The sequence below is a fragment of the Artemia franciscana genome, chromosome 7 (genome assembly GCF_032884065.1).
Source record: "Artemia franciscana chromosome 7, ASM3288406v1, whole genome shotgun sequence".
Classification (NCBI taxonomy): domain Eukaryota; kingdom Metazoa; phylum Arthropoda; class Branchiopoda; order Anostraca; family Artemiidae; genus Artemia; species Artemia franciscana.
The window spans coordinates 55282376-55309046 of NC_088869.1; the positions used below are offsets into that span (position 1 = coordinate 55282376).

At 33.0% G+C, this 26671-nt stretch overlaps 1 protein-coding gene across 4 annotated transcripts in view; it reads left to right on the forward strand.

The window, feature by feature from the left end:
- LOC136029479 (neuron-specific calcium-binding protein hippocalcin-like) overlaps positions 1–26671 on the forward strand; it is a 140189-nt gene that overhangs the window by 100351 nt on the left and 13167 nt on the right. For all 4 annotated transcript variants that reach the window (XM_065707906.1, XM_065707903.1, XM_065707905.1 and 1 more), the window contains one exon: positions 22238–22462. In XM_065707906.1, the coding sequence (XP_065563978.1) occupies positions 22238–22462 (225 nt within the window). The remainder of the gene's footprint in view (positions 1–22237; positions 22463–26671) is intronic.

Below are 26671 nucleotides of genomic sequence, written 5' to 3' on the forward strand. Positions count from 1 at the left end.
ATGACGTCACGCCTTCAAAGCAAAAATGATGGCAACTAATTTCATGACGTCAGCCGAAACATGACGGCGAACATATGTCATATATAACTTGAATGACGTCACCTTCAAAGCAAACATGATGGCAACTAATTTCATGACGTCAGCCGAAACATGACGTCACCTGATCCATCCACAGATCCACACATAGACAACTTATTTTTATATATATAATATATATATATACATATATATATAGGTATATGTATATATATATATATATATATATATATATATATATATATATATATATATATATATATATATACATATATATATACATATATATATATATATATATATATATATATATATATATATATATATATATATATATATATATATATATATATATATATATATATATATATATATATATATATATATATATATATATATATATATATATATATATATATATTTTTAACTACGTAAAACTTGCGAATATACAACATTCTTGGCTGTCCTGTGAATAGAGATAGATATAAATATATATTTTTAACTACGCAAAACATGCGAATATACAACATTCTTCGCTGTCCCATTGTCTGTGCATATAAATAGCATTTATATTCCCTGTTTCCCGGTCGTCATTTGTGTCCTGGTGTTCCAGTTTGTAATTTCTCTTTGATTGTCCCGGTCGTCATTTATATTCCCTGTGTCCCAGTGTCCCGGTCGTCATTTGTGTCCCGGTCTGTAATTTCTATTCGAACAATCCCTGTGTCCCGGTCGTCATTTATATATCCCGCCTGTGCCCCCGGCGTCCCCGTTGTAGTTGTGTCCCTGTGTCCCGGTCGTCATTTATATTCCCGGTCGTGATTTGTGTCCGGGTGTCGCAGTCTGTAATTTTTCTTTGAGGTTCCCGGTCGTCATTTATATTCCCTCTGTGTCGGTCGTCATTTGTGTCCCGGTCTGTAATTTATCTTTTAGTGTTTTTCTTTTTATTTTTGTTTAGTTTTTTACACTTTTTCAGTTTTTTTTTCTTCTTTATTTTTCAGCGTCACTATGAAGTACATATGGCCGAACCTTTGTTTTTTAACTTAAATCTGGTAGGCATTGATGACCTTATCCAAGTCAAAATCCCAAACCCAATCATCATCGCTATCATTTTCAGTTTTGATATGTTTTGACTCTCACTTTCCAGGTGGATTTTCATCTAACTGCGCGTTTTTGCGTTCTTTAGCCGCAAGCCTATTTTCTTGCTGTTCTTGTGATTCCTCGGCACGCTTTCTTTTCTTACTTTCTCTATCAGCTGCAAGCCTGTTTTCTTGCTGTTCTTGTGATTCCTCGGCACGCTTTCTTTTCTTACTTTCTCTATCAGCAGCAAGTTTTTTGGCATAGACTCTTTGAGCAGCTTCCTCGGCTGTTGTCATTGTAGGTTCGCTTTCTTTTCTTACTTTCTCTATCAGCAGCAAGTTTTTTGGCATAGACTCTTTGAGCAGCTTCCTGACAGACAGACACACAGACAGACAACTGTATATATTATATATATATATATATATATATTATATTATTATATATTATATATATTATATATTATATATATATATATATATATATATATATATATATATATATATATATATAATATATATATATATATATATATATATATATATATATATATATATATATATACATATACATATATATTATATATATATATATATATATATATATATATATATATATATATATATATATATATATATATATATATATATATATATATATATATATATATATATATATATATATATATATATATATATATATATACATATATATATATATATATATATATATATATATATATATATATATATATATATATATATATATATATATATATATATATATATGTATATATATATATATATATATATATATATATTGGGGGGGTGCTTCGCGCCCCCCCAAGCCCCCCCGCGCGCGTAAGTTGTTACGCGCCATATTAGTTACGCGCCATTGTAGTTGTGTCCCTGTGTCCCGCCTGTGAATAGAGATAGATATAAATATATGTTTTTAACTACGTAAAACATGCGAATATACAACATTCTTCGCTGTCCCATTGTCTGTGCATATAAATAGATTGTCAGGTTTACTGAGTCTTGAACATGCAACATATAATTGTCCATGGGAAAAACAATCCGTATTCAGATCTATACCTCATTATTCTAATGATGTGTCCCTGTGTCCCGGTTGTCATTTATATTCCCTGTGTCCCGGTCGTCATTTGTGTCCCGGTGTCCCAGTTTGTAATTTCTCTTTGAGTGTCCCGGTCGTCATTTATATTCCCTGTGTCCCGGTGTCCCGGTCGTCATTTGTGTCCCGGTGTCCCGGTCTGTAATTTCTATTCGAACAATCCCTGTGTCCTGGTCGTCATTTATATATCCCGCCTGTGCCCCCGGCGCCCCCATTATAGCTGTGTCCCTGTGTCCCGGTCGTCATTTATATTCCCTGTGTCCCGGTCGTGATTTTTGTCCGGGTGTCCCAGTCTGTAATTTCTCTTTGAGGTTCCCCGTCGTCACTTATATTCCCTCTGTCTCGGTCGTCATTTGTGTCCCGGTCTGTAATTTCTCTTTGAGTGTTTTTTTCTTTTTAGTTCTTTACCTTTTTTCTTTTTTCAGTTTTCTTTTTCTTCTTTATTTTTCAGCGTCACTATGAAGTACATATCGACGAACCTTTGTTTTTTTAACTTAAATCTGGTAGGCATTGATGACCTTATCCAAGTCAAAATCCCAAACCCAATCATCATCGCTATCATTTTCAGTTTTGATATGTTTTGACTCTCGCTGTCCAGGTGGATTTTCATCTAACTGCGCGGTTTTGCGTTCTTTAGCCGCAAGCCTGTTTCCTTGCTGTTCTTGTGATTCCTCGGAACCCTTTCTTTTCTTACTTTCTCTATCAGCAGCAAGTTTTTTGGCATAAACTCTTTGAGCAGCTTCCTCGGCTGTTGCCATTGTAGGTTCTTCAGTCATTTTACAATTAAACATTTTTCCGTGAACAAATGTCTTAAATACCGTTAATGACGTCACCTTCAAAGCAAAAATGACGACAACTAATTTCATGACGTCAGTCAACACAGAACATGACGTCATCTGATCCACAGACAGACAGACAACTTATTTTTATATATATAGATATATATATATATATATATATATATATATATATATATATATATATATATATATATATATATATATATATATATATATATATATATATATGTATATATAAACATGAAGGTTGGTGGTTTCACCGCCGGGCCCCGGTACTCTGAAATATCAGGCTTCTTTATATGCATTCTTATCGTCGCCTGTCCTCTGACCGCAGACAATTAGAACTTCATTTGATGTAATTTCGTCACCACAAATTCGATAGAGCCACCCTGGGAAAAAAACGAATTCCTACATAAAGTTGTGACCTATTTAGATCGTTCTTACGGCCATAAATGTCAATTTGCCAGTTTTAGGAAGAATAAAACAAAACTATGTTGTCGATCTTGAGGTCGGGCCCCGGCTTGACTACGCAACAGGCTTGTATATAATGATCCCTATTGTGACTTATCTTGTAACCCCAGAAAACGTGAGTCACTTCTTGATGTCATGGCGTCACCATTGATTGGATACAACCACCATGGGAAAAATACAAATTTTTCCTTATTTAGATCGTTTTAGTGGCCAGAAATGTCAATATTTCAGTTAAAAAAAACTATGTAGCCAATTTTGAAGCCGGGCCCCGAACTTGGCATGTGGTAGGCTTGTATATATTGATTCTCGTTGTAAGTAGTAGTCTCAAAATGAGTCAGCCTTGTTTGCTTCTCTTTTCTCGGGAAATGGAGGTCTACCAGCACATATATAACGAAACTCATATAATGCTGAAGGGTTTTGTCTTCAAACAGCACAATTCTTTGTTTTTCACTTCATTTTTGACACGTTCTGATGCTCACTTTCCCACGAGCGTTTTAATTATAACTGCCACTATTCTTTTAAACGTTTATTTCCTTGTTTTTGCTTTGGCATAACTTTTAGCCACATATTTCTTTGTTGTCCACCTTTGTTCTTGAGTAGTTTTAATTCTTTCTGACGCTTATCTTCGAACAGTATGCTTCTTTGTTCTTCACTTTTGTTTTTGACTCGTTGTTATCTTTGCTGAATTTAGTATTCTGACTATATATATTTGTTCTTTATTTTCGTTTATAATTACTTTAGACATTTTTAAAATATTCTTTATGTTAGCTGCTGAAATTGGGTTTGTGAAGTTTGATGATCTAGGTTGTTCAATCGTCCTCTAGACATTTTTAAACTACATAAAACACGTTTTGTAAATTGACTAATTACGCTTGGTATTTTATACTTAGCCATTTTAATTTTGTAATGTTGCATGCGTCGCGTTACAGATATAAAAACGGTACTTTCACTCCTGAGGGATGGGACTTTAATGATGTAATTTATTCTCTTGAAATCTATATATAGAAAAATGTAGTGTCCGTCTGTCCGTTACACTATCTTTATTGCTACACTGTCTGTCTGTTACTAAGTATAACGTCAAAATATAAAAAAAACTAACTATAAACAACTTAAAAGAATTAAAAAGAAACTAAAAAAGAAAAAATTAAAAAAGAAAAAAAAGAAAAAAACTAAAAAAGAGAAAACAAAAAAGAAAAAACTAAAAAAGAAAAAAAATCTAAAAATGACGTAAAAAAATAAATAAAATAAAAAAGGAAAAAACTGTAATAAAAGATAAAAATCTACAAATGACGTCATGTTCGCAACGCGAAACCAGGCTTGCGACTAATAGAAATAGTAAAAAAAGAAAACGTTTCGCTATATTACAAAAGCAATGCGTGTTTAATTATCTTACAATGTCACCAAAAAGGGAATACCAGAGCAACGTAAAACCAGGCTTGCGGCTCAAAGAGAAAGAATCAGATTAGGAATGTCCAATTCACGTCGTCAACTCGATCCAAAGATGGTATAATGTTGCCGGGACCCAGAACACAAGGGACAATGAGAATCCATATATAGAAGCCTGTTGCGTGCCATGCTGGGGCCCGGCGGCTAAGCCGCCGGGATCCAGCTAGTGTATTCATAAAAATGACGTCAATCATATGATGTTTCTTGTCAATCATATGTTTCTTGTGTAACTTTGCCTGCATCATAGACACTGAAAATGATACAACCAATATCGAGGCAAATATGACGTATGTATATTGTATATTCATACTAGCTGTTGGGGTGGCGCTTCGCGCCACCCCAACACCTAGTTGGTGGGGGCGCTTCGCGCCCCCCCAAGCCCCCCCGCGCGCGTAAGTCGTTACGCGCCATATTAGTTACGCGCCATTGTAGTTGTGTCCCTATGTCCCACCTGTGAATAGTCCCGGTCGTCATTTGTTTCCCGGTGTTCCAGTCTGTGATTTCTCTTTGAGTGTCCCGGGCGTCATTTATATTCCTTGTGTCCCGGTGTCTCGGTCGTCATTTATATCCCCCTGTGCCCCCCGGCGTCCCCATTGTAGTTGTGTCCCTGTGTCCCGGTCGTCATTTATATTCCCTGTGTCCCGGTCGTCATTTGTATCCCGGTGTCCCGGTCTGTATATACATTCGTTTTTTAGTTTTGTTTTTCTCCTTTATTTTTTTCCTTTTTTCTTTTTTTTCTTTTTTAGTTTATTTAGATTTTTAGATTTTTTAGTTTTTTTATTAGTTTTTAGTTTTTTTGTAGTTTTTACCATTTTTTTAGTTTTTTTATTTTTTTTTTTTACTTATGTCCTGGTCGTCATTTATACTCCCTGTGTCCCGGTCGTCATTTGTGTCTCGGTGCTTTGTTGATTGCTAATTTATATTATATTTATATTTATATTTTTTATATTTATTAATATTTTTTTGTTTTCTTTTTCTCTTATTTTTCAGTATTTTCCTTTTTTCTTAGTTTTTTCTTTTGTAGTTTTTAGTTTTTTTTTGTTTTTTACCTTTTTTTAGTTTTTTTTTTTTTAGTTTTTTAGCTTTTTTAGTTTTTTTATTAGTTTTTAGTTTTTTTTTAGTTTTTGCCTTTTTTTAGTTTTTTCAGTTTTTTTTAGTTTTTAGTTTTTTACCTTTTTTTAGTTTTTTTTAGTTTTTTAGCTTTTTTAGTTTTTTTTCTTTTTAGTTTTTTTTGTAGTTTTTACCTTTTTTAGTTTTTTTTCTTCCTTTGTATTAGTGTGAAATAATTCAGACGTCATATGCGGACAAACACGACGTAACTCGACAGACAGACAGACAGACATAACCCACAAACAACTTATTCTTATATATATTTATTCATATTTTTTTAGTTTTCTTTTTCTCTTTTATTTTTCAGTTTTTTCCATTTTTTTAGTTTTTTTCTTTTTTAGTTTTTAGTTTTTTTTAGTTTTTTACCTTTTTTTAGTTTTTTTTTAGTTTTTTTAGTTTTTTAGCTTTTTTAGTTTTTTTATTAGTTTTTATTTTTTTTGTAGTTTTTGCCTTTTTTTATTTTTTTCAGTTTTTTTCAGTTATTAGATTTTTACCTTTTTTTTAGTTTTTTTTAGTTTTTTTAGCTTTTTTAGTTTTTTTTTCTTTTTAGTTTTTTTTTGTAGTTTTTACCTTTTTTAGTTTTTTTCTTCTTTTGTATTAGTGTGAAATAATTCAGACGTCATATGCGGACAAACATGACGTCACCTGATTCATCCACAGATCCACACACAGACAACTTATTTTTTACTTATGTCCTGGTCGTCATTTATACTCCCTGTGTCCCGGTCGTCATTTGTGTCTCGGTGCTTTGTTGATTGCTAATTTATATTATATTTATATTTATATTTTTTATATTTATTAATATTTTTTTAGTTTTCTTTTTCTCTTATTTTTCAGTTTTTTCCTTTTTTTTAGTTTTTTCTTTTGTAGTTTTTAGTTTTTTTTTGTTTTTTACCTTTTTTTAGTTTTTTTTTTTAGTTTTTTAGCTTTTTTAGTTTTTTTATTAGTTTTTAGTTTTTTTTTAGTTTTTGCCTTTTTTTAGTTTTTTCAGTTTTTTTTAGTTTTTAGTTTTTTACCTTTTTTTAGTTTTTTTTTAGTTTTTTAGCTTTTTTAGTTTTTTTTCTTTTTAGTTTTTTTTGTAGTTTTTACCTTTTTTAGTTTTTTTTCTTCTTTTGTATTAGTGTGAAATAATTCAGACGTCATATGCGGACAAACACGACGTCACTCGACAGACAGACAGACAGACATAACCCACAAACAACTTATTTTTATATATATTTATTCATATTTTTTTACTTTTCTTTTTCTCTTTTATTTTTCAGTTTTTTCCATTTTTTTAGTTTTTTTCTTTTTTAGTTTTTAGTTTTTTTTTAGTTTTTTACCTTTTTTTAGTTTTTTTTAGTTTTTTTAGTTTTTTAGCTTTTTTAGTTTTTTTATTAGTTTTTATTTTTTTTGTAGTTTTTGCCTTTTTTTATTTTTTTCAGTTTTTTTTTAGTTATTAGATTTTTACCTTTTTTTAGTTTTTTTTTAGTTTTTTTAGCTTTTTTAGTTTTTTTTTCTTTTTAGTTTTTTTTGTAGTTTTTACCTTTTTTAGTTTTTTTCTTCTTTTGTATTAGTTTGAAATAATTCAGACGTCATATGCGGACAAACATGACGTCACCTGATCCATCCACAGATCCACACACAGACAACTTATTTTTATATATATAGATTTATGAATGCGTTCATAAATATGACGTCACTCACATGAATGTTTTTTTCCAAAATTAAGGCTTTTAACGAATTTTTTTCAAACTTCTAACCCTTGTAAACGTCTTTTTTTGGGGCCAGACAATAGCAGGAAGCCAATTTTCCTGAAAAAATACAGAGGCATTTCCGAGAAAAAAAAATATTGCTCAAATAAAAGATAGTATAAGCTAAGAAAGTACCATTTGGAGACTCTGTCAAGTCTCCTTCCTATCTAAGACTTTCCCAACTCCTAGACTTTCCAAGTTGTTCCTTTATTAACTTTTCTACTTTTTCTTTGACGTGCGCGGAAAAAGAGGGTTAGTTCTAATTTCTTTTTAATTGTTATAAGCTAACTCAGCCGAGAAAGGAGCTGTTTGGGTGAACTATGTGATTTAGATTCCAATTTTAATCTTGTGGTTTTTATTCTGGAACTCCTCGGTTTCTTTGCCAGGCTTTCCGGGAGTATAATCCTTAATTTTAGTCTTGATAATATAGCTCTGTCAAAATTCTTTTTTCGACGTAAGAGGAAGAACAGTTTCGTTTTAAGGGTAATTGTTAGAAATCACAATGCAGAAAAATGAGAGAAAAGAAGGCTAAGGCCGCATCAAGAAGGTAAAAAAGCAAAGGAAGAGGGCGGGAAAATTTCTAGAGATTATGCATGTTATGAGGTAGAGGCAAATATAGTTTGGCAGCCCGACTTAAGCATCTCTTGTTTAAAAAAGGAAATGACATAATTTTCTCTTTAAGCAATCTATAAGATAAATATATTGTTATTTTACAGATTTTTCATATTTAAATTCTCAAATATAAAGTGTCACCATTAACAGTATCTCATTAGGTAATGGAGGAATAATCGGAGGAAGTAGAGCCAATCAGCATATAAAAGAAGTTCAGGAATAATCATGTAGTAAAAGTTTTACAGATAGACCAAACATATAAGAAATGCCCTACAAAGCTCTTCGTCATCTCTTTTTTCCCGCTTGATTATTTATGAACTTATTAATGTCAACAAATAAAACCTAAAACAATGTAAGTTACGTATACCACTCAAGCCTGCAGCAGGTACATCAAGGAAGCTTAGAAACAGGTGGAGATTAAGAAGAATAAAACAGTGTCAACAACCAATTGTTTGTTTGTTTTTTGATAAAGAATATCCAAAATTAAATTTATCTATATTTGTGATGGCTCCATGAAAGGTGAGCTCTATATTGTCTTGGTTAATCTCACTTCATTGGCATTTTTGAATAGTGCTTGTCCAAGCATTTAAGGCTTATAGGCAAAATATGAGGTTGAGGCAAGAATGTACTGTTAATAAATAAAACGAAAGACTATTCCAACATTGGATGGAATGGCATGGCAGATATAGCGCTCACTAGCAAAACAAAGAAAGTCAGTGGATAGGACCGTATTTCTGGAGTTGACATAAATAGATTGACATCAACGTACAAGGGATTACTCATTGGCAAATATTGTAAAAACCTTGTGTTTTTAGTGACCCTACATCTAGTGTCGAGCGCACCAGCAACTGTATATTATTAGCAGTCGAACAACTGGAAACCTAGTTTTTGGTGGTTTCTGCTCTTGTGAGTTGCTGAAAATTATACGAGCAGTATCAAATAATCAATATCCTTATTGCCTAAAAAAACACACAAGGGTTCAATATGGAGTAGATGAGAAGACAAAAAAAAAGAGAAAGAAGAACACATTCGCAAAGAAAACTACACTACCAAGAATAGATTCAAATATTTCTAATAAAACATAGCAGGATGGAGGTTGTTTTTCTTATTGGTCCTAGAAAAATAGCGACCGCGAAGCTGCTCAGCCACGATTACTGGCTCAGTTATTCCGTCGGTTGACACGTATTTTGTTTCTACCCTTAGGGGTATACACAAGATAAATTTTGCGAAACGAAAATATACAGATCTAATAGGTTTTTTTTTATCTGTAGCTGTAAACTTATTCCAAAACGGAGTCAATGCCAGGGCATGAAGCATCGCAAAAGCTTTGAAGACACGGAAGAGAAAACGTCTGATGTAGCAAGCTTTACAGGAACTATCACACCAAACGCTTTTCTAAGTTTATCACTTAGATGAGAGACAAGGAAAGCCCTTGTCTTTTTACACCATCTCCTATCGGGTGAACAAGATACTTAATACAAGCACAATTTGACTTCCTAACTGTACGCATGCACTGTTACCGAAAGATTTGCCGAAAGCAAGGACCTCGCTCTTAGAAGCATTAAAATTGAGACCAATTTCGGAATATTCCCTACTAAGCACAGAAAAATTTTCCTCAACAGGCAATACAGTTCTACTTAAATTCAGGATTTTGTCAGCATAATTGAGTATGAAAAGGTCTAAACCTTTAAAAACAAAACTATTTTTAGCCTTTTTCTGGGGTGCAGCTATACTACTGTTATACAATGGTGGCGAAGTTACACCCTGGTGGATTCCTTTCGAAACTCGAATTACGGCTATACTTACTACGTAACCATGACGAGTAGGTACTTTCACGGCAACACATTATCTCGCATATAGATGTCTAAATACCCGCACAACTGAACAACTGAGACTTCGCTGCTGCGCACTATACAGCAAATGGGAATGCAATGTCTCTCGTGCTTTCAATTATAATTGAAAGCACGAGAGACATCATGAGCCGCGATGACGAGAAACCCGCTACTATTCTCTATATCCATAAGAATATTGGCAAGTATATAATGCACGTGCTCCCGACTATAGCCTTCCTTAAATACAAACTGGTTGTCCGGAGTTGAACAAGCCTTATTTACGTCCTTAAACACTTGTAACACAGAATTTGTGGGTTTGAGGGGGGAGCCATCCTTGTGTAGAGAATATATGTTTTACATTTCCAATTTAATGTTTTTCTTTAATTTCATTTGAAAAGTTTTATTTTGATTTGATATTTAGAAAACTTGAAATGAGACAACCTCCAATAACCTGTTTTTTTTCTTCTTTTGTAACATATCTTTCCTTTTGATGAAGAAAAACATTCTTAGAAATCTATCTGAGAGCTAGAAAAAAGGAACATTTTCCTAATCGTTTCGACATCTTTGTGGCAGCTTTAGTTTGCAAGATATCACGTTTCACTTCCATCTCAATCTTCTTCTCTGTTAAGTACTGCTTGTTTTCAACTATGACATGAAATGAGATACAATACCTCTTAGAATTTCTTGTTCCTAATCATGACCGTGCTTAGCATGGAAGGAACAACGACAACCTAATAAAGTCTAATATAAGGCTAAAAGCTATTTCACTTTCTTATTCTGTAAACTAAGCAATCTAATATAAGAACGCAAAATGATCTTTGGCTGGTCATTTAAAAATAATCAAAATAATATTCATATGAAACATGTATGAAAGATCTACATATGCAGTGAGGAATAGGTGTAATGATGGGTAAAATTTAGGCGTTCAAATTCGGTAAAATTACGTAATGAAATTATATTCATGAATTTTTTTATTGACAATAGGAAGCAACTGATTCCAAAGGCTATACAAAAGTAGTAACATTTTTATTAAAATAAATTCGGCATAAAAAACTGAAAGGTTTGAAAACCATTATACGATTGCCATCGCCATAATTTCAAATGGCAGTGCCTGTTCATAAAGACTAGAGAAATCTGAAGCCTGTAGTAAATAATACTTATGTCAAACAGTTCGTGGTAACGAACTGTAGTAAGAAGCGACCCGGCTCAATAGTAACCAAAACTCTAAAAAATGGAATTTTGATACCAATAGCTATATCAAAAGAATCGCATTTTAATGCTGGTTTTAAATATATAAGTTTCATCAAGTTTAGTCTTACCCATCAAAAGTTACGAGCCTGAGCAAATTTGTGTTATTTTAGAAAATAGGGGGAAACACCCCCTAAAAGTCATAGAATCTTAACGAAAATCACACCATCAGATTCAGCGTATCAGAGAAACCTATTGTAGAAGTTTCGAGCTCCTATTTACAAAAATGTGGAATTTTGCATTTTTTGCCAGAAGGCAGATCACGGATGCGTGTTTATTTGTTTTTTTGTTTTTTTGTTTTTTTTGTTTTTTTTTTCCCAGGGGTGATCGTATCGACCCAGTTGTCCCAGAATGTTGCAAGAGGGATCATTCTAACGGAAATGAAAAGTTCTAGTGCCCTTTTTAAGTGACCAAAAAATTGGAGGGCACCTAGGCCACCTCCCACGCTCATTATTTTCCCAAAGTCAATGGATCGATATTCTGAGATAGCCATTTTATTCAACGTAGTCGACAAACCTTATAACTATGTCTTTGGGGACGACTTACTCCCCCACAGTCCCCGTGGGAGGGGCAACAAGTTACAAACTTTGACCTGTGCTTACTTATAGTAATGGTTATTGGGAAGTATACAGGCGTTTTCAGGAGGATTTTTTTTGGTTGGGGGGAGGGGTTGAGAAGAGTGGGATATGCTGGAGGAACTTTCCATCGAGAATTTGTCATGGGAGAAGAAAACTTCCATGAAGGGAGAGCAGGATTTACTAGCATTATTTAAAAAAAAATCAAAAAATAAATGTGAAAAAGCTTTTTCAGCTGGAAGTAAGGAACAGCAATAAAACTTAAAACAAACAGAAATTATTACCCATATAAGGGGCTCACCTCCTTATGATACCTAGCTCTTTACGCTAAAGTATTTTTAGTAATTTCAACTATTTATTCTACGGCTTTTGTGATTCAGGGGTTATTCTTAATGAATTGGGATAAAATTTAAGCTTTAGTGTAAAGAGCGAGGTACTGACGATGGGGCGAATCCCCTCATATATGTAATAAAAACATGAGAATACAAAAGTTCTTTACGTAAGCTAATTTATAAGTTACGTAAATCTTTTACCAATAAAAAGATTCGTAAAAAATTAAAAGTTCTAGTTGCCTTTTTAATTAACCAAAAAATCGGAGGGCAACTAGGCTTCGCCCCCGCTCTTTTTTTCTCAAAATCATTCGATCAAAATTATGAGAAAGCCATTTAGCCCCCCAAAAAAATATGCAAATTTCGTTTTGATTATTCCTCTGCGGAGAGCCAAAATCAAAACATGCATTGATTCAAAAACGTTCAGAAATTGAATAAAAAAAACGAGTTTTTTTAACTGGAAGTAAGGAGCGACATTAAAACTTAAAACGAACAGAAATTACTTCGTATATGAAAGAGGCTGCTTCCTCATCAACGCCCTGCTCTTTACGCTAAAGTTTTTTACTGTTTTAAAAAGAAAAATTGAGAGAAAGAGTCAAACTTTAGCGTAAAGAGCGGGGCGTTGATGAGGAAGCAGCCTCTTTCATATACGAAGTAATTCCTGTTCGTTTTAAGTTTTAATGTCGCTCCTTACTTCCAGTTAAAAAAACTCGTTTTTTTTATTCAATTTACAAGAAAGTACATATAAAATATATGGTATGCACGTACCGAATGTACATACCTATTTTAATATTTAACGAAGCCCTGTCAATTATATCCAGGAATAACATCTATTTGTAAGGATAAAATAAATATGCACAAAAACCAATCTTTAAGATTCTCTGTTGCTCTTTACTTTTATTTGCAGAAAAACTTGTTTAGTTTTTTTTTATTTAGTCTACCTAAGGAACAATAAAAGCTTGGAGACGCACAGCAAGCATTTTATTAAAAAGGCTCGGTATAACTAACTATGGGTTTTAGCGTGTGGCGCTGCATATCCTTGTGGATAATATAGCCTTATAAGGGTATTAATCCTCAAAGCCAATTTCTGAACATTTCAAATGAAGTCGTACATCCAAGACTTATAAGAATAACGCCATTTTGAAATAATTAATATAATAACCATTTTCAACTTTAATTTTTTTATGAAAAACTATAGTTTTCACGGTAAATTTGTTGATATCTTTAATATTTTAATAAGGATTAAAATATTTAAACCTTAATATATTTCTGTATTCATTACATTTATCTATAAAATAAAAGGATCTGGGAAAATATCAGTTTGTACAGTTTCTCCATTATTTTTAAGTTTTATTTACTTTATCATGCTTGAAACTTTTGATCTACTTCAATTGGAGGATAAGAATCTAAATTATGAAAAAAAAAAAATGTTGCATAAAGAAATATTACCGAGGAAAGGGTTAAATAGGATAATAATTTTTTCTACTTTTTGGTTCATTTTTTCTCTTCTAGGGGTATGTCTAACCAATTTTACTTGCCCCCCCCCTTATATTTTAGATTTAGTTTTCATGTTTAGGATATTAAAAACATCACTAATACTTAACGTTCACATACTCCTTAGGCGAAAAATTTTGAGCTCATTTAATGCTCCAATAAAACACTTTATGCTTATAAAAATGCGTAACTACACCGAGGCGTGCATCCTCCGTAAAAAATCAGTAAAATCAGTACTTTTATTCACTGCCTCCCTTTCTCAAGAAGAATAAAATATTTTAAATTTTGAACCAGACATTATCTACCTTTTATGGTAGAAAATATGGAATAATGAATCACAGAAAAATATGCAACACTAATATTCTTTTGCTATTAAAATACCTCGCTTGAATTTTAGGTTCTAGTTGTTATATTATTCCACTTATAACAGGTTGCAAAACAGATTATTTATTACTTGTTGTTCTTGGTTATTCTCTGTTATCCTTTTTTGCATTCTAATACTCTTTTGTTTTGTAAGCGAATAAGAGAATAGTATTAAGAAAAATACGTCTAATTGTCTTAGAATTTGAACATAAAGAAAAGAAAAATCCTTCTTAAAAAACATCCCTGGACAAACCAATATTAATTGTACCTAGATTTACGAAAGAGCTACTGCACCAATAGCTCATATTTAAGAAGAAAAAATGTCTTCTAGGGGAGGAGGAACCAGAATTAACCTTTTTTTTCAAATTTTGGAATAAAAAAAGAGCTGCAAAGGCCACTAGTGTCTTACCAATGATTGAATTTTACACACACACACACAAAGAAAAAAGAAAAAAAAAATACATTTCCGCCTGAAAGGTTTTAACAGATCAATGAGTTAGGTTTTTCAGCAAAATATTATCAATTATTTGGATTATTCAAGTATGAATTATATTAAAGTGAAATCTTCTCCTGAATTCAAAATTGAACCTTCCTATAGAATCTTATTCTATGATTGTATTTTGTATAGGATAAATATTTAAAATATCTATCTTCGTTCTCGATGCTATCGTTTAATAAATATCCCCTAATTTTGCTAATTGCCACTATTGATTGAGGCATGCTTAATTTTACCATCACGTCTCAAATTTTCGCTACTACCCCTGATTATCACGGCCTCAAGGACAAAGGCTCCAGCACAGGGGTAATGGAAATCGTAACAATGGTATTTAAACACTGGCAGTTGTCCACAAATTAAGCGGGTTTCACTCAAAAGTTTTAGGTAAAGAACTATAAAACTGTGGCGTAAAGAGTGAGACCTGAGGATGGGACCAATCCTTTTAAATACAAGATGATTTTTAGTTTCACTCTTTACTGTCATTAAATAAAAAACAAGTTTTTTTTTTACCTGAAAATAGGGAGCAGCATCAAAACTTTAAACGAACAGAAATTTGTCATTGCATTGAGGGGGGAGGGGCTGCCTCTTCATCATCCTTCTCTCTGCGCACAAAAGTTTTAAAGTTTTTTTTATAAATGCTTCTAATTCAAATTCAACGGCCCTCATGTTTTGTCGTCCGTCTTAAAGATTTGGGACAAAAGTGAAACTTTAACGTGAAGAATGAGGAATGAAGAAAAGGCAGCCCCCCTTACATATTGAATAATTTCTGTTTGTTTTAGGTTTTAATATTGTTCCTTTCTTACAGTTGAAAAAATTGTTTATTTTTTATTAAATTTTATACATTTTTTCCACTAGAATGAGCCCTCTCCTGATTTTCTAAGACCATTGGTAGGATACGATCACTCCTCCGCAGAAAAATTTAGATAAACACGCATTCGTGGTTTTCTTCTGGCCAAAACTTCAAAATTCCACATTTTGTATATAGGAGCTTGAAACCTCTACTGTAGGGTTCTATTATGTGCTGAATCTGATGATGTGATTTTTATCAAGATTACTTGACTCGTTGAGAATTTCAGAGATCATTGGACCTTTGGGAGTGTACTGTTGGGCCTACTTTCGTACTTAGTTCGTTAGTACCAAATGTATGATTTAAAAAGGAGCCTTTTTGACAATATTAGATCCTAACCTTTGACAAAGTTATTTGTGATAATATTTAACTACATAAAACTGGACAACTGTTTTTTACTCTTTGCTCGTTCCCTATGAAAATTCATTAGAAGTGTAGAACCTAATCTTATTTCCACGCCTTATATGAACTGGTTTCTGGCTTGTTAAATAAGTTATTTGATTTATATACCACTCGAGACTGTCCTTGTAATAGAGAGATGAAGCTAATGCAATTTATGCAAAAGAAGAACAGGGAAAATAAGTAAATATTGCTATTTTGCAGGTTAGGATTTAAAGCCAGAAGGGAGATTAAAATTTTCATTTATAAGAGTCTTAAATTATATGAAGAGCCCCTCGAGCAAATTTTTCAAAGGTGTAAGCATGCAACGATTTCCCAGAGGGAGAGAGAGGGATCTTTTGGAAAAATATCTTGAAATAGTTGCAAACTTTCTAATTTCATATTTTGAAAGGTTCATAACTGGTTTCTTCTATTGCCTTTCTGTCATGTTTTTATGTTCATCTTAGAAAGTGTCCAGTTGATACTTTTTTTTTTTTTTTTTGCAAAAACTGAACATTGGACTTTAGTAGTAATTGTTTGAGCAGTTATCTACAGTAAAGCATCTATCTACAGTAAAGAGACAGATACCATGCGATTGTGTCAATAAGGGTATAGGGGGTATAGCCCCAACCACAAAATTGTTTTTGCCCCCTCCCCCATATAATTTGAAAAAGGCTATTTTTTTGTTTGTATTTTCATTGAAAAATGGCATGAGTTGTATCTTTAACAGAAAAAAATAATAAAGAAAACAATATAATTGTCCTCCCCCTGGATTTATGATAATTGATTTAGTCTCTCTACATCTTATTTCTGTGAGCTAGTTTGAAATGGATACCCCTATCAAATGTGACTCAATTAGGATAATGAAAAGAAAAGAAAATTGACCTTGCCTTAAGTATTTCTTCGAAAAAGTACTCCTGTTATAATTTCTAAGCGCTCAGATCTTAATTCGAATTGGTATCTAAATTTTTAAAAGATTAAATTTCAATAGCAGAAACGAGACAAAAATAGTTAATTCAAAAGAATATTCAACGAAGGATATAGCAAAGTCAAAAATTCTTGTTTCTTCAACGTTAGGAAGTGTATATCCAGTCTACAGGATTGACGTTTGATAATTTCAAATTTTGACGAGGATGAATATAGGAGTCTACTTCGAAATTTCAAATGGCCCTTTCTATAAATTTTGCATATTGGGGATGTAAAACCAAAGAAAATTTGATTTCATATAAACAAAAAAAATTATCAAAAAAGAAAAAGCTGATAAGATGTATTACTATTTTAGGGCTCCGAATAGTTCGGAAAAAAATATAATAAAGTTTACTATTTTAAAAAAAGACTAAACTGTTTTCGATTTCAAAACAAATTCTTTTCAAAGTGTACATTTATACAACTTAGGATAAAAACATTTTCCAAAAAGCTTCTATAAATAAAATATACTCAGTTCTTCGAATAGGTGCCAAATACTTTCATTTTATTTTCGCGACTAATTGAAAATTTGTAGTAGCCCCTATTATATCTGAAATGGGGGCTGTACCCACCACCTTGCCAAATTGATTTTCTTTCAGATCTTCTTATGACTGGTATCATGGCTTAATGTTTGATTCCTTTTACTTCTTCATTTGTCATAACATAAAACTTCCAATAAAATAAACTCTAAAATATTCCTTTAAGGTAAAATAAGGAAGCCTTATTGAGATTAAATAAAAAAACGAGTTTTTTTAACTGAAAGTAAGGAGCGACATTAAAACTTAAAACGCACAGAAATTACTTCGTATATGAAAGAGGCTGCTTCCTCATCAACGCCCCGCTCTTTACGCTAAAGTTTGACTCTTTCTCTCAATTCTTCTTTTTAAAACAGTAAAAAACTTTAGCGTAAAGAGCGGGGCGTTGATGAGGAAGCAGCCTCTTTCATATACGAAGTAATTTCTGTGCGTTTTAAGTTTTAATGTCGCTCCTTACTTTCAGTTAAAAAAACTCGTTTTTTTATTTAATTTCTGAACGTTTTTGAATCAATGCATGTTTTGATTTTGGCTCTCCGCAGAGGAATAATCAAAACGAAATTTGCATATTTTTTTGGGGGGGGGGCTAAATGGCTTTCTCATAATTTTGATTGAATGATTTTGAGAAAAAAAGAACGGGGGCGAAGCCTAGTTGCCCTCCGATTTTTTGGTTAATTAAAAAGGCAACTAGAACTTTTAATTTTTTACGAATCTTTTTATTGGTAAAAGATTTACGTAACTTATAAATTAGCTTACGTAAAGAACTTTTGTATTCTCATGTTTTTATTACATATATGAGGGGATTCGCCCCATCGTCAGTACCTCGCTCTTTACACTAAAGCTTAAATTTTATCCCAATTCATTAAGAATGACCCCTGAATCACAAAAGCCGTAGAATAAATAGTTGAAATTACTAAAAATACTTTAGTGTAAAGAGCTAGGTATCATAAGGAGGTGAGCCCCTTATATGGGTAATAATTTCTGTTTGTTTTAAGTTTTATTGCTGTTCCTTACTTCCAGCTGAAAAAGCTTTTTCACATTTATTTTTTAATTTTTTTTTTAAATAATGCTAGTAAATCCTGATCTCCCTTCATGGAAGTTTTCTTCTCCCATGACAAATTCTCGATGGAAACTTCCCCCAGCATATCCCCCTCTTCTCAACCCCTCCCCCCAACCAAAAAAATCCTCCTGAAAACGCCTGTATACTTCCCAATAACCAATACTATATGTAAGCACAGGTCAAAGTTTGTAACTTGTTGCCCCTCCCACGGGGACTGTGGGGGAGTAAGTCGTCCCCAAAGACATACTTATAAGGTTTTTCGACTACGCTGAATAAAATGGCTATCTCAGAATTTTGATCCGTTGACTTTGGGAAAATAATTAGCGTGGGAGGGGGCCTAGGTGCCCTCCAATTTTTTTGGTCACTTAAAAAGGGCACTAGAACTTTTCATTTCCGTTAGAATGAGCCCTCTTGCAACATTCTAGGACAACTGGGTCGATACGATCACCCCTGGGGGAAAAAAACAACAACAAAAAAACAAAAAAACAAATTAACACGCATCCGTGATCTGCCTTCTGGCAAAAAATGCAAAATTCCACATTTTTGTAGATAGGAGCTCGAAACTTCTACAATAGGGTTCTCTGATACGTTGAATCTGATGGTGTGATTTTCGTTAAGATTCTATGACTTTTAGGGGGTGTTTCCCCCTATTTTCTAAAATAACGCAAATTTTCTCAGGCTCGTAACTTTTGATGGGTAAGACTAAACTTGATGAAACTTATATATTTAAAACCAGCATTAAAATGCGATTCTTTTGATATAGCTATTGGTATCAAAATTCCATTTTTTAGAGTTTTGGTTACTATTGAGCCGGGTCGCTCCTTACTACAGTTCGTTACCACGAACTGTTTGAAACATAGATTGGGCTGTAAGAATAGTCCTGCTTTCTAGGGCTATAGTGAGAAAAAGGTTGAGACGGCTAGGGCACGTTCTGTGGATGAAGGATCACAGATTACCAAAGAATGTTCTTTTTGGTCAACCCTCTAGGGCTAAATGGAAAGCAGGTTGTCCGTGGTTGGAATGGGAAGATGTAATAAAGTAAGATTTAAGAGAAATGAGAATTTCCTGGGATAGTGCAAAATGGGAAGGTTTTGAACAGATCGGGGTAGAGGAGAAGTGTGTGTAGCTGTATTGTACAGGGGCAGCTTGATGCTGCGGTGAGTTGCTAGCAGTAGTAGAAAAAGTAGAAACGCACAGTTGTTACTAATCTAAAGGTTATTACATTTTTGACAGGTTATTTGATTTTTGACAACGCATTTAATGAGGCTAGGAATAATAGCAAATTCCACATAATTGGTCAGACTCCATTGGAGCATTTATTTGAATGACTATGCAAAGTTAATGTGCCCCTGCTAATTAATTTTAATTTTAATTAATTTTTAGATTAATTATTTAATTTTTAATCTTGATTAATTAGTTAAAAGATTATTAAAATGATCAACTACATTGCATGTGCAAAGTTATAATTAATGCCCTGTTAGTATAAAGAAATAAAAGCTTTTATAATGGTATTATTCGAAAGTCTTTGCTCTCTGCAATATTTTATAGCTATCCAAGAAAGTTTATTTGCTCTCTTTTGTTTTAAAAAAAGACTGGAACTGATGATATGTATTTGAAAACGGACTGATATTACTATTGGGAAGAAAATCTTAGCGTTTCTACATCATTGGAGTCTGTAGTATTTTCCATTTGAAATTCTTGCAAAACCATAAAGTTTAAAAGTAAAAATTTTCTTGCACACTTGATCTCTCCTACATTGATTTGTCGCTATGTACAATTGACCTCTACATAGTAAATTTTTAAGTACCGGTCAATAGCAAATTGAGGGGCTTCTACAATTTAGAAATGTCAAAACTTTCGCCCACTAATTTAAGAAACCTTGTATTTTTGACAGTCTACTTGAGATGGAAATTCAAGCAAGGCAACTTCAATTTGGGAAAAGACTGTGCCCCTCCCCCCAATAAAAAGGTAGTGAAAGATGTTTCAACTTTGTGTTTGTTTTATTTTTTCATTGGAAAATGCCTTTTTTGGTGTTTTTATTGAAAAATAAAATGGACAGAAATTCCCCCCTCCTTGATATTGAAAAGTACATTTTGCCCAGTTTTTTTTTTTTTGAATTGAAGCCACTGTTACTATTTGAAAGTCTTTGCTCTCAGAAAAAAGAACGAGTAGCTATTCCGCAAAGTTTACTTTCTCACGTTTGTTTTGAAAGCAAACGTAAGTTGAAAATACGAAGTTGAGAGAAGACTAATATTACTATACAAATACATGTTAGCATTTTTTTAATTATTGGAATTTGTTGTAAACGCTCTTGTTGAAAATTTATTTTATGATCGAAAATTTGAAGAAGGCTGACTTTAATTTTAGTGACGTGCTTGGTCTCTCTTAGTTAATGATTAAATACAAAATATAAGTTTTTCAACTGAAAATAAGGAGGAGCATTAAAAACTATAACCAAGAAAAATTATTCCGTATATAAATGGGTTGCCCCCCTCCTCAATACCTTGCACTTCATGCTAAGGTTCTTAGTATTTTTAGAAAAGCTTACTATTCTAATTAAGGGACTCTTGTGTTTCAGGAGTCATTTTTAAAAGATAGGGACAAGCAGTCTAACTTTAGCGTAGAGAGCAATGTATTGAGGAGGGGGGCAACCCCTTCATATACGGAGCAATTTCTGTTTGTTTTGAGTTTTAATGTTGATCCTTATTTTCAGTTGACAAAATTTGTTTTTATATTTAATTTCTGATCCTTTTTTTCAAATAATCCCGGTAAATCTTGCTCTCTTTTCGTGAAAAATTCCCTCTCCTCAGAGGAAACTCCTCCGAGGAAATTTTCTCCCACGTAAAATATATCCCTCCAGTAAAATTCCATTCGGTTGATTGAATCTTGCTGAAAATCCCTCCTCCCTAAAATTTCTTGCGGACGATTAAGCCTGAAAGGTTCTCCTTAGTATACTTTCATTTGAAAAAGACTTCAAAAGCTAATCGTTTTTCCGATCAGACCCTAAATCTCCAACTGAAAATTTCCCACGGAAAACTCCCTCTGAACATCTCCCCATGTAAAATTGTATTAGCCAAGAGAAAGTAAGACAAATAAAAATAATTTCCTATGAAAATTCAGTCAAAATTAAATCTATTACCCTTAAAGGCATAGTAATTGGATATATCAATTATGGTGAAAAAATGACTATCTCAAAATTTTTATCGGACAGATTTGGGAAAAATGGGTGTAGGAGGAGGGCTATTTGCCCTCTGATCTTTTCGGTCACTTAAAAAGTGTGCTAGAGCGTAAGATTTCCTTTCGAATGCTCCCTCTCCCAATTTTCTAGGACTATTATTTCGATACGGTCTCCCCTGGGACCGTATAAAAAATAAAACAAATAAAAAAAAAACACAAAAACACGCATCCGTAAGCTTTCCTGTGGAAAAAAAAAGCAAAAAATCCACTTTTTTGTATTAGAAGCTTGAAACCTCTGTAGTAGGGTTCTTTGTTGCGCTGAATTTGATGCTTTTATTTTCATCAAGATTTTCTTATTCAGATAACTTTTGGGAGGTGTTTCCTTTTTTGAAAATCAAGTAAAATTTCTGAGGCCTGCAGTTTTTGAGGGGTAACACTGGACGTGAATTCTGTTAGATTTTAGCTGAAACAGCATCTTAAACCACAGCTATAGAACCCTTTAAATAATAATTCCGTCTTTTTATAGGATTTTGCTTCTATGATGTCTACCATATGTAGAGGATCTCAGGGTGACAAGCTTCAATTTGTTTTTCGAATGTATGACATTGACGGCAATGGAGCTATTGACAAAGATGAACTGTTCCAGATCATTACCGCTGTACACAAATTAGTGCTTCCAAAAAAGAATAGTAGCAGCAGTAATTTGCTACATCATCATCTTGTTGAACGACACGTGGAGAGGATTTGGAAGGTAATTATTGTGACAAATCTAAATATTTCTATTCCAAAGGGATTCTATTGTGTTTCTGGTTAGAGCTACTGGTAGAAAGAAGGTGTGTGATTGTACCAGATGGTACTTAATAGTACAATTAATTGTTGTGAACAAATGGAGCAGCGATTTTTGAGTGCTTATGAACTGTAATTAGGACATTAGGACTATGAACCGTAATGAATACACCAAAATGAACAAAGAATTATTACCGCTGAGTATTTGCATTTTCTACAAATAAATTCTTTATTATTAATAATCGGTCATGTTGTTCATGGTTTTCTACTGTATTCTATATTCTGCTAAATATTAGCCAAAATGAAATTCGAGAATGGGTTGAAATTATTGATGATGCATACATGGTCAGAATTCTACAGAATTATTGCAACAGGTTTGGATATCTATATGTTTTGATCAGTAGGCTACTCTTACTACTAGTAGTGACAGCATATTGAGTTTAAGCGGGCCCATTTCCACCACTTCTATCGTCCTTTAATGATTTAACATGACGAAGAAGTTTATAGGCGATTCCCTCAAGACGCAGCTGTTATTAATTTTCTTCAAGACGCATGTCATTGTTACATAATAGGATTTAATTTCTAAGAAATAAAAGTGTCTTTAACGTAATAGTTTCTTTGATTGTTTTAAAAAACCTAAAAAGGCTTGAAAAAACCTTCAGGGCCCCCGCCAGATCTTGGTTTCTTTAGATTTTAAGTAAAAAATGTTTTCACCAAGACTTTTCAAGACGTTTTTTAATACATTCTTTCAAGACGTTTTTGAAGACATTTCAAGATATTTTCCAGACGTTTTCCAGGCGTTTCAAAACGGTTTTAAGACATTTTCTGCAAGAGGTTTCAAGACATTTTAGACAGTTTCCCGCCATTATTTAAAAAACGGCCAGAAATTAAATAAAAAAAACTTGTTTTTTCAACTGAAAATAAGGAGCATCATTGAATCTTGAAACACACAGAAATTATCCCGTGTAACACATTGGTCGTTTAGTTAGAATAAGAAGTTTTTTTATTACTAAAGACCTTTAGCAAGAATAGTAGCGAATTTAGGATGGTAAAACTTCCCTATTCCTGAGTTTTTTACTGGAAAATGAGTGCATGTTTGATCCTTGGGTAACAAAAAGGCTAAGGGTAAAGGCAAATTTTAAGGTGAAGCTTACATGGACTATTGAGGTGATTGAATGCTTACAAGGACTTTCAGGATATGTATAAGGGATGTTGAGCTACATCAAAACACACGATGTTCGCACAGTTTATACAAAAGGTCTATGAGCAATATATCAGAAACAACTTCGAGCAACAAGTTGAAACGCTTAAGGCATGTTGAAGGGTATATTAAACTAAACAAAAGAAACTATTTTCGTACTAATTCTTTTACTGCTACTATTACAACTGCTCCTGCTACCTCCACTACTACAACTACTACTACTATTACTATTACTACTATTACTACTTCTGCTATTGCTACTGTTACTACTTCTACCACTATTATTGTTACTACTACTGCTGCTGCTGCTGCTACTACTATTAAGTAAAACTTTTAAAGTAAAGTAAACTTTAAAAGTAAAACTTTCAAAAAATGCTTAGAGTGATGTTCAACTTAATCAAAGCAGGCTATGTACATAGAAGTTGTCAAAAGATTCTATCAGCAATATTTCAGGGCCAACTTGAGGTTAAGGTATTAAGTTGAAACATTCAGGGCATGTTGAGAAGGATTTTGAACTAACCGAAATACTCTATATGCATGCTTCTACTATTACTACTACTACTACCATTACCACTACCACTGCTACAACTACTAAGACTACTGCAACCGCGACCACGACTACTGCAACAGCGACAACTTACGCACAAGACTGTGAATCCTTGCAATTAAAACTGCTTAGAACTGCGACTACTTAAAACTGCAATAACATGGGACTCTGACTGACTGCAGCTAATTTTGACTTTGAATACTTGTGCCTGCGACAACCTAGGTCTACGACTTCTTACGAGTGCAACTGTGACTACTTGTGACTGTGACTGCTTGCTATTGTGACTATATCTGACTGATTTTTGAATTTGTCCCCACCTGTGACTGCAACTAGTTCCGACTGTGACTGTGACAACTTGTGACTGCGACTACTTGCAATTGTGATTGCAACTACTTGCAGCTGTGACTACTTGCAACTCCATTTGTGACTACTATCGACTGCAACTTTGACAATTTCTAACCCGGCAGCTTGCGACTGTAACTACTTAAATCTGTGACTCCTTGTGACAGCGAATATTTGCGATTGCACGTACTTGTGACTGCGACTACAACTGCTATTTTTGCGATTTTGACTGTTACTGTGACTCGTACTGCTACATCTACTAGTAAGACTACTTGTGCGGCTTCTAGTATAACTATTGAACTAAATCTAAAGAGTTTAAGTGCACTGAGGATTTCAAAATGACGCATAAATGCAATAGCTCAGTAAGAGAATTATATATTAAGTTTAATCCTTCAGGGAAAGTTAAGGGGGATATAGAACTAAACCAAAAGGCCGTACAGGTATCCAAGGTTGTCAAAAGGCTTATCCTTGATATCTAAGGAAAGGCTGAGTTTATTAAGTCTAAACCTCCAGGGCTTGTCGGTGGTGATGAACTAAATAAAAAGAAACCATGTGAATCTACATGGTCAAGAGAGTATATCTGTAATAAATTGGGAATGTCCAAGGGTTTTAATTTGAAATAATCTGGGCATGTTGATGTTGTCAGAGGGGCTTGTCTGCAATATCTCAGGAACATATAAAGAAATTAAGTTGAATGTTTCAGGTTATTTAGACGGGATGATGGAATAAAGTTTTTCAGCGCTCAGAGTTATAACATGATGTTGTCAAAATGGATTAAACCTAATAGAATCCAAAACATTATGCAGATTATTAATACATTCATTTGATTACTATTCCACGTACCCATCCGTCCAAAGTTTTGTTGTATAGCTCTTATCAATTTTTTTTCTGCAAAATTTGTCTAATCTGTAAATAGCAAGCCAAAATCTTGATTCTTAAGAAGCATAAACTAAGAAAATTTAGCAAGTATTCCTTTTATAAACCAATAAAAAGAACCATTTCAGTTAACCGACGAACCTAAATTAATTAAAAAGCCAAAAAAAGTTCTCAAAGAAAAGTAAAAACCTGGATTAAATGTTAGTCGAGCAGCAATAAAGTTAAAGAATAATTCAAGTGTAAGACGATTATAAATCACTGTCAGTAAATAAATGAATTCTAAACCGAAAAGAAATTACAATAAATAATCAAGTTCAGCTTAAAACGAACACAAACTACCCCAAACAGAAGTGGTGCTACCGCTCCCTAAGCATTGTAAAGGCAAGAACGTAACCTTCAGTTTACTAGAAAACCATAATAGGAAACCAACAAAATTAAAGAGATTAATTAAAACAGTATAGAACTGGATTCATTTGAAGATAAAGGGGGTGTAAATCAAACTTTTCCAAATAGTCTCACAGTACAAGTTTTGCATTACCGAATATGACTCAGGGTTTTGTAGAGTCAAGAACGATGGAATAGAAAAGGTAAACATATCCATTAATTGGTTCAAGAGATCTTCAGAATTATTATTAATATGCCTGAATAAATTATATTGACGTGTTGTAAATTTCAGCCTCAGAATAAGAAGATATTTTATTGATTCTAAAAAGTGACTCTTTTTCATCGGTGGTTAATAGAAATAGAATAGACAAGCTAGACATCGTTCTAAAGTAAACCAGAGTTATGATAAATTAATTTCAAAATTTTTTTCAGTTCAATGTAATATATAAATGATTTTTCCTTTTGTTTAATTATATTTCATTTTCCTAGAATTGAGATTCTTACCAGCTATAAACTGATATGTGTTCTTACTTGTTTTGACAAGAAAAGGATGTGCTCTGTCGACCTCTGACCACAAAAATTCGTATCATAAAATCAAAGGAGCCACCATTAGCTCCTGTTAGCTCCTTACTCCAGCGTAGTTTGCTAACACGCTAGGCTAAAGCTACATAGGTCGAGGCTACCTCGTGACTCCCTTTCCCGTATTTTTCTCTTAAAAAATTGCAGCAAAATTAGCATAAATCTCTTATCTGTATTACAAAGTGGAATCTTTGAAAAATAAATTTATCAATTAAAATTTAGAGACATATCAAATTTCCTCCATC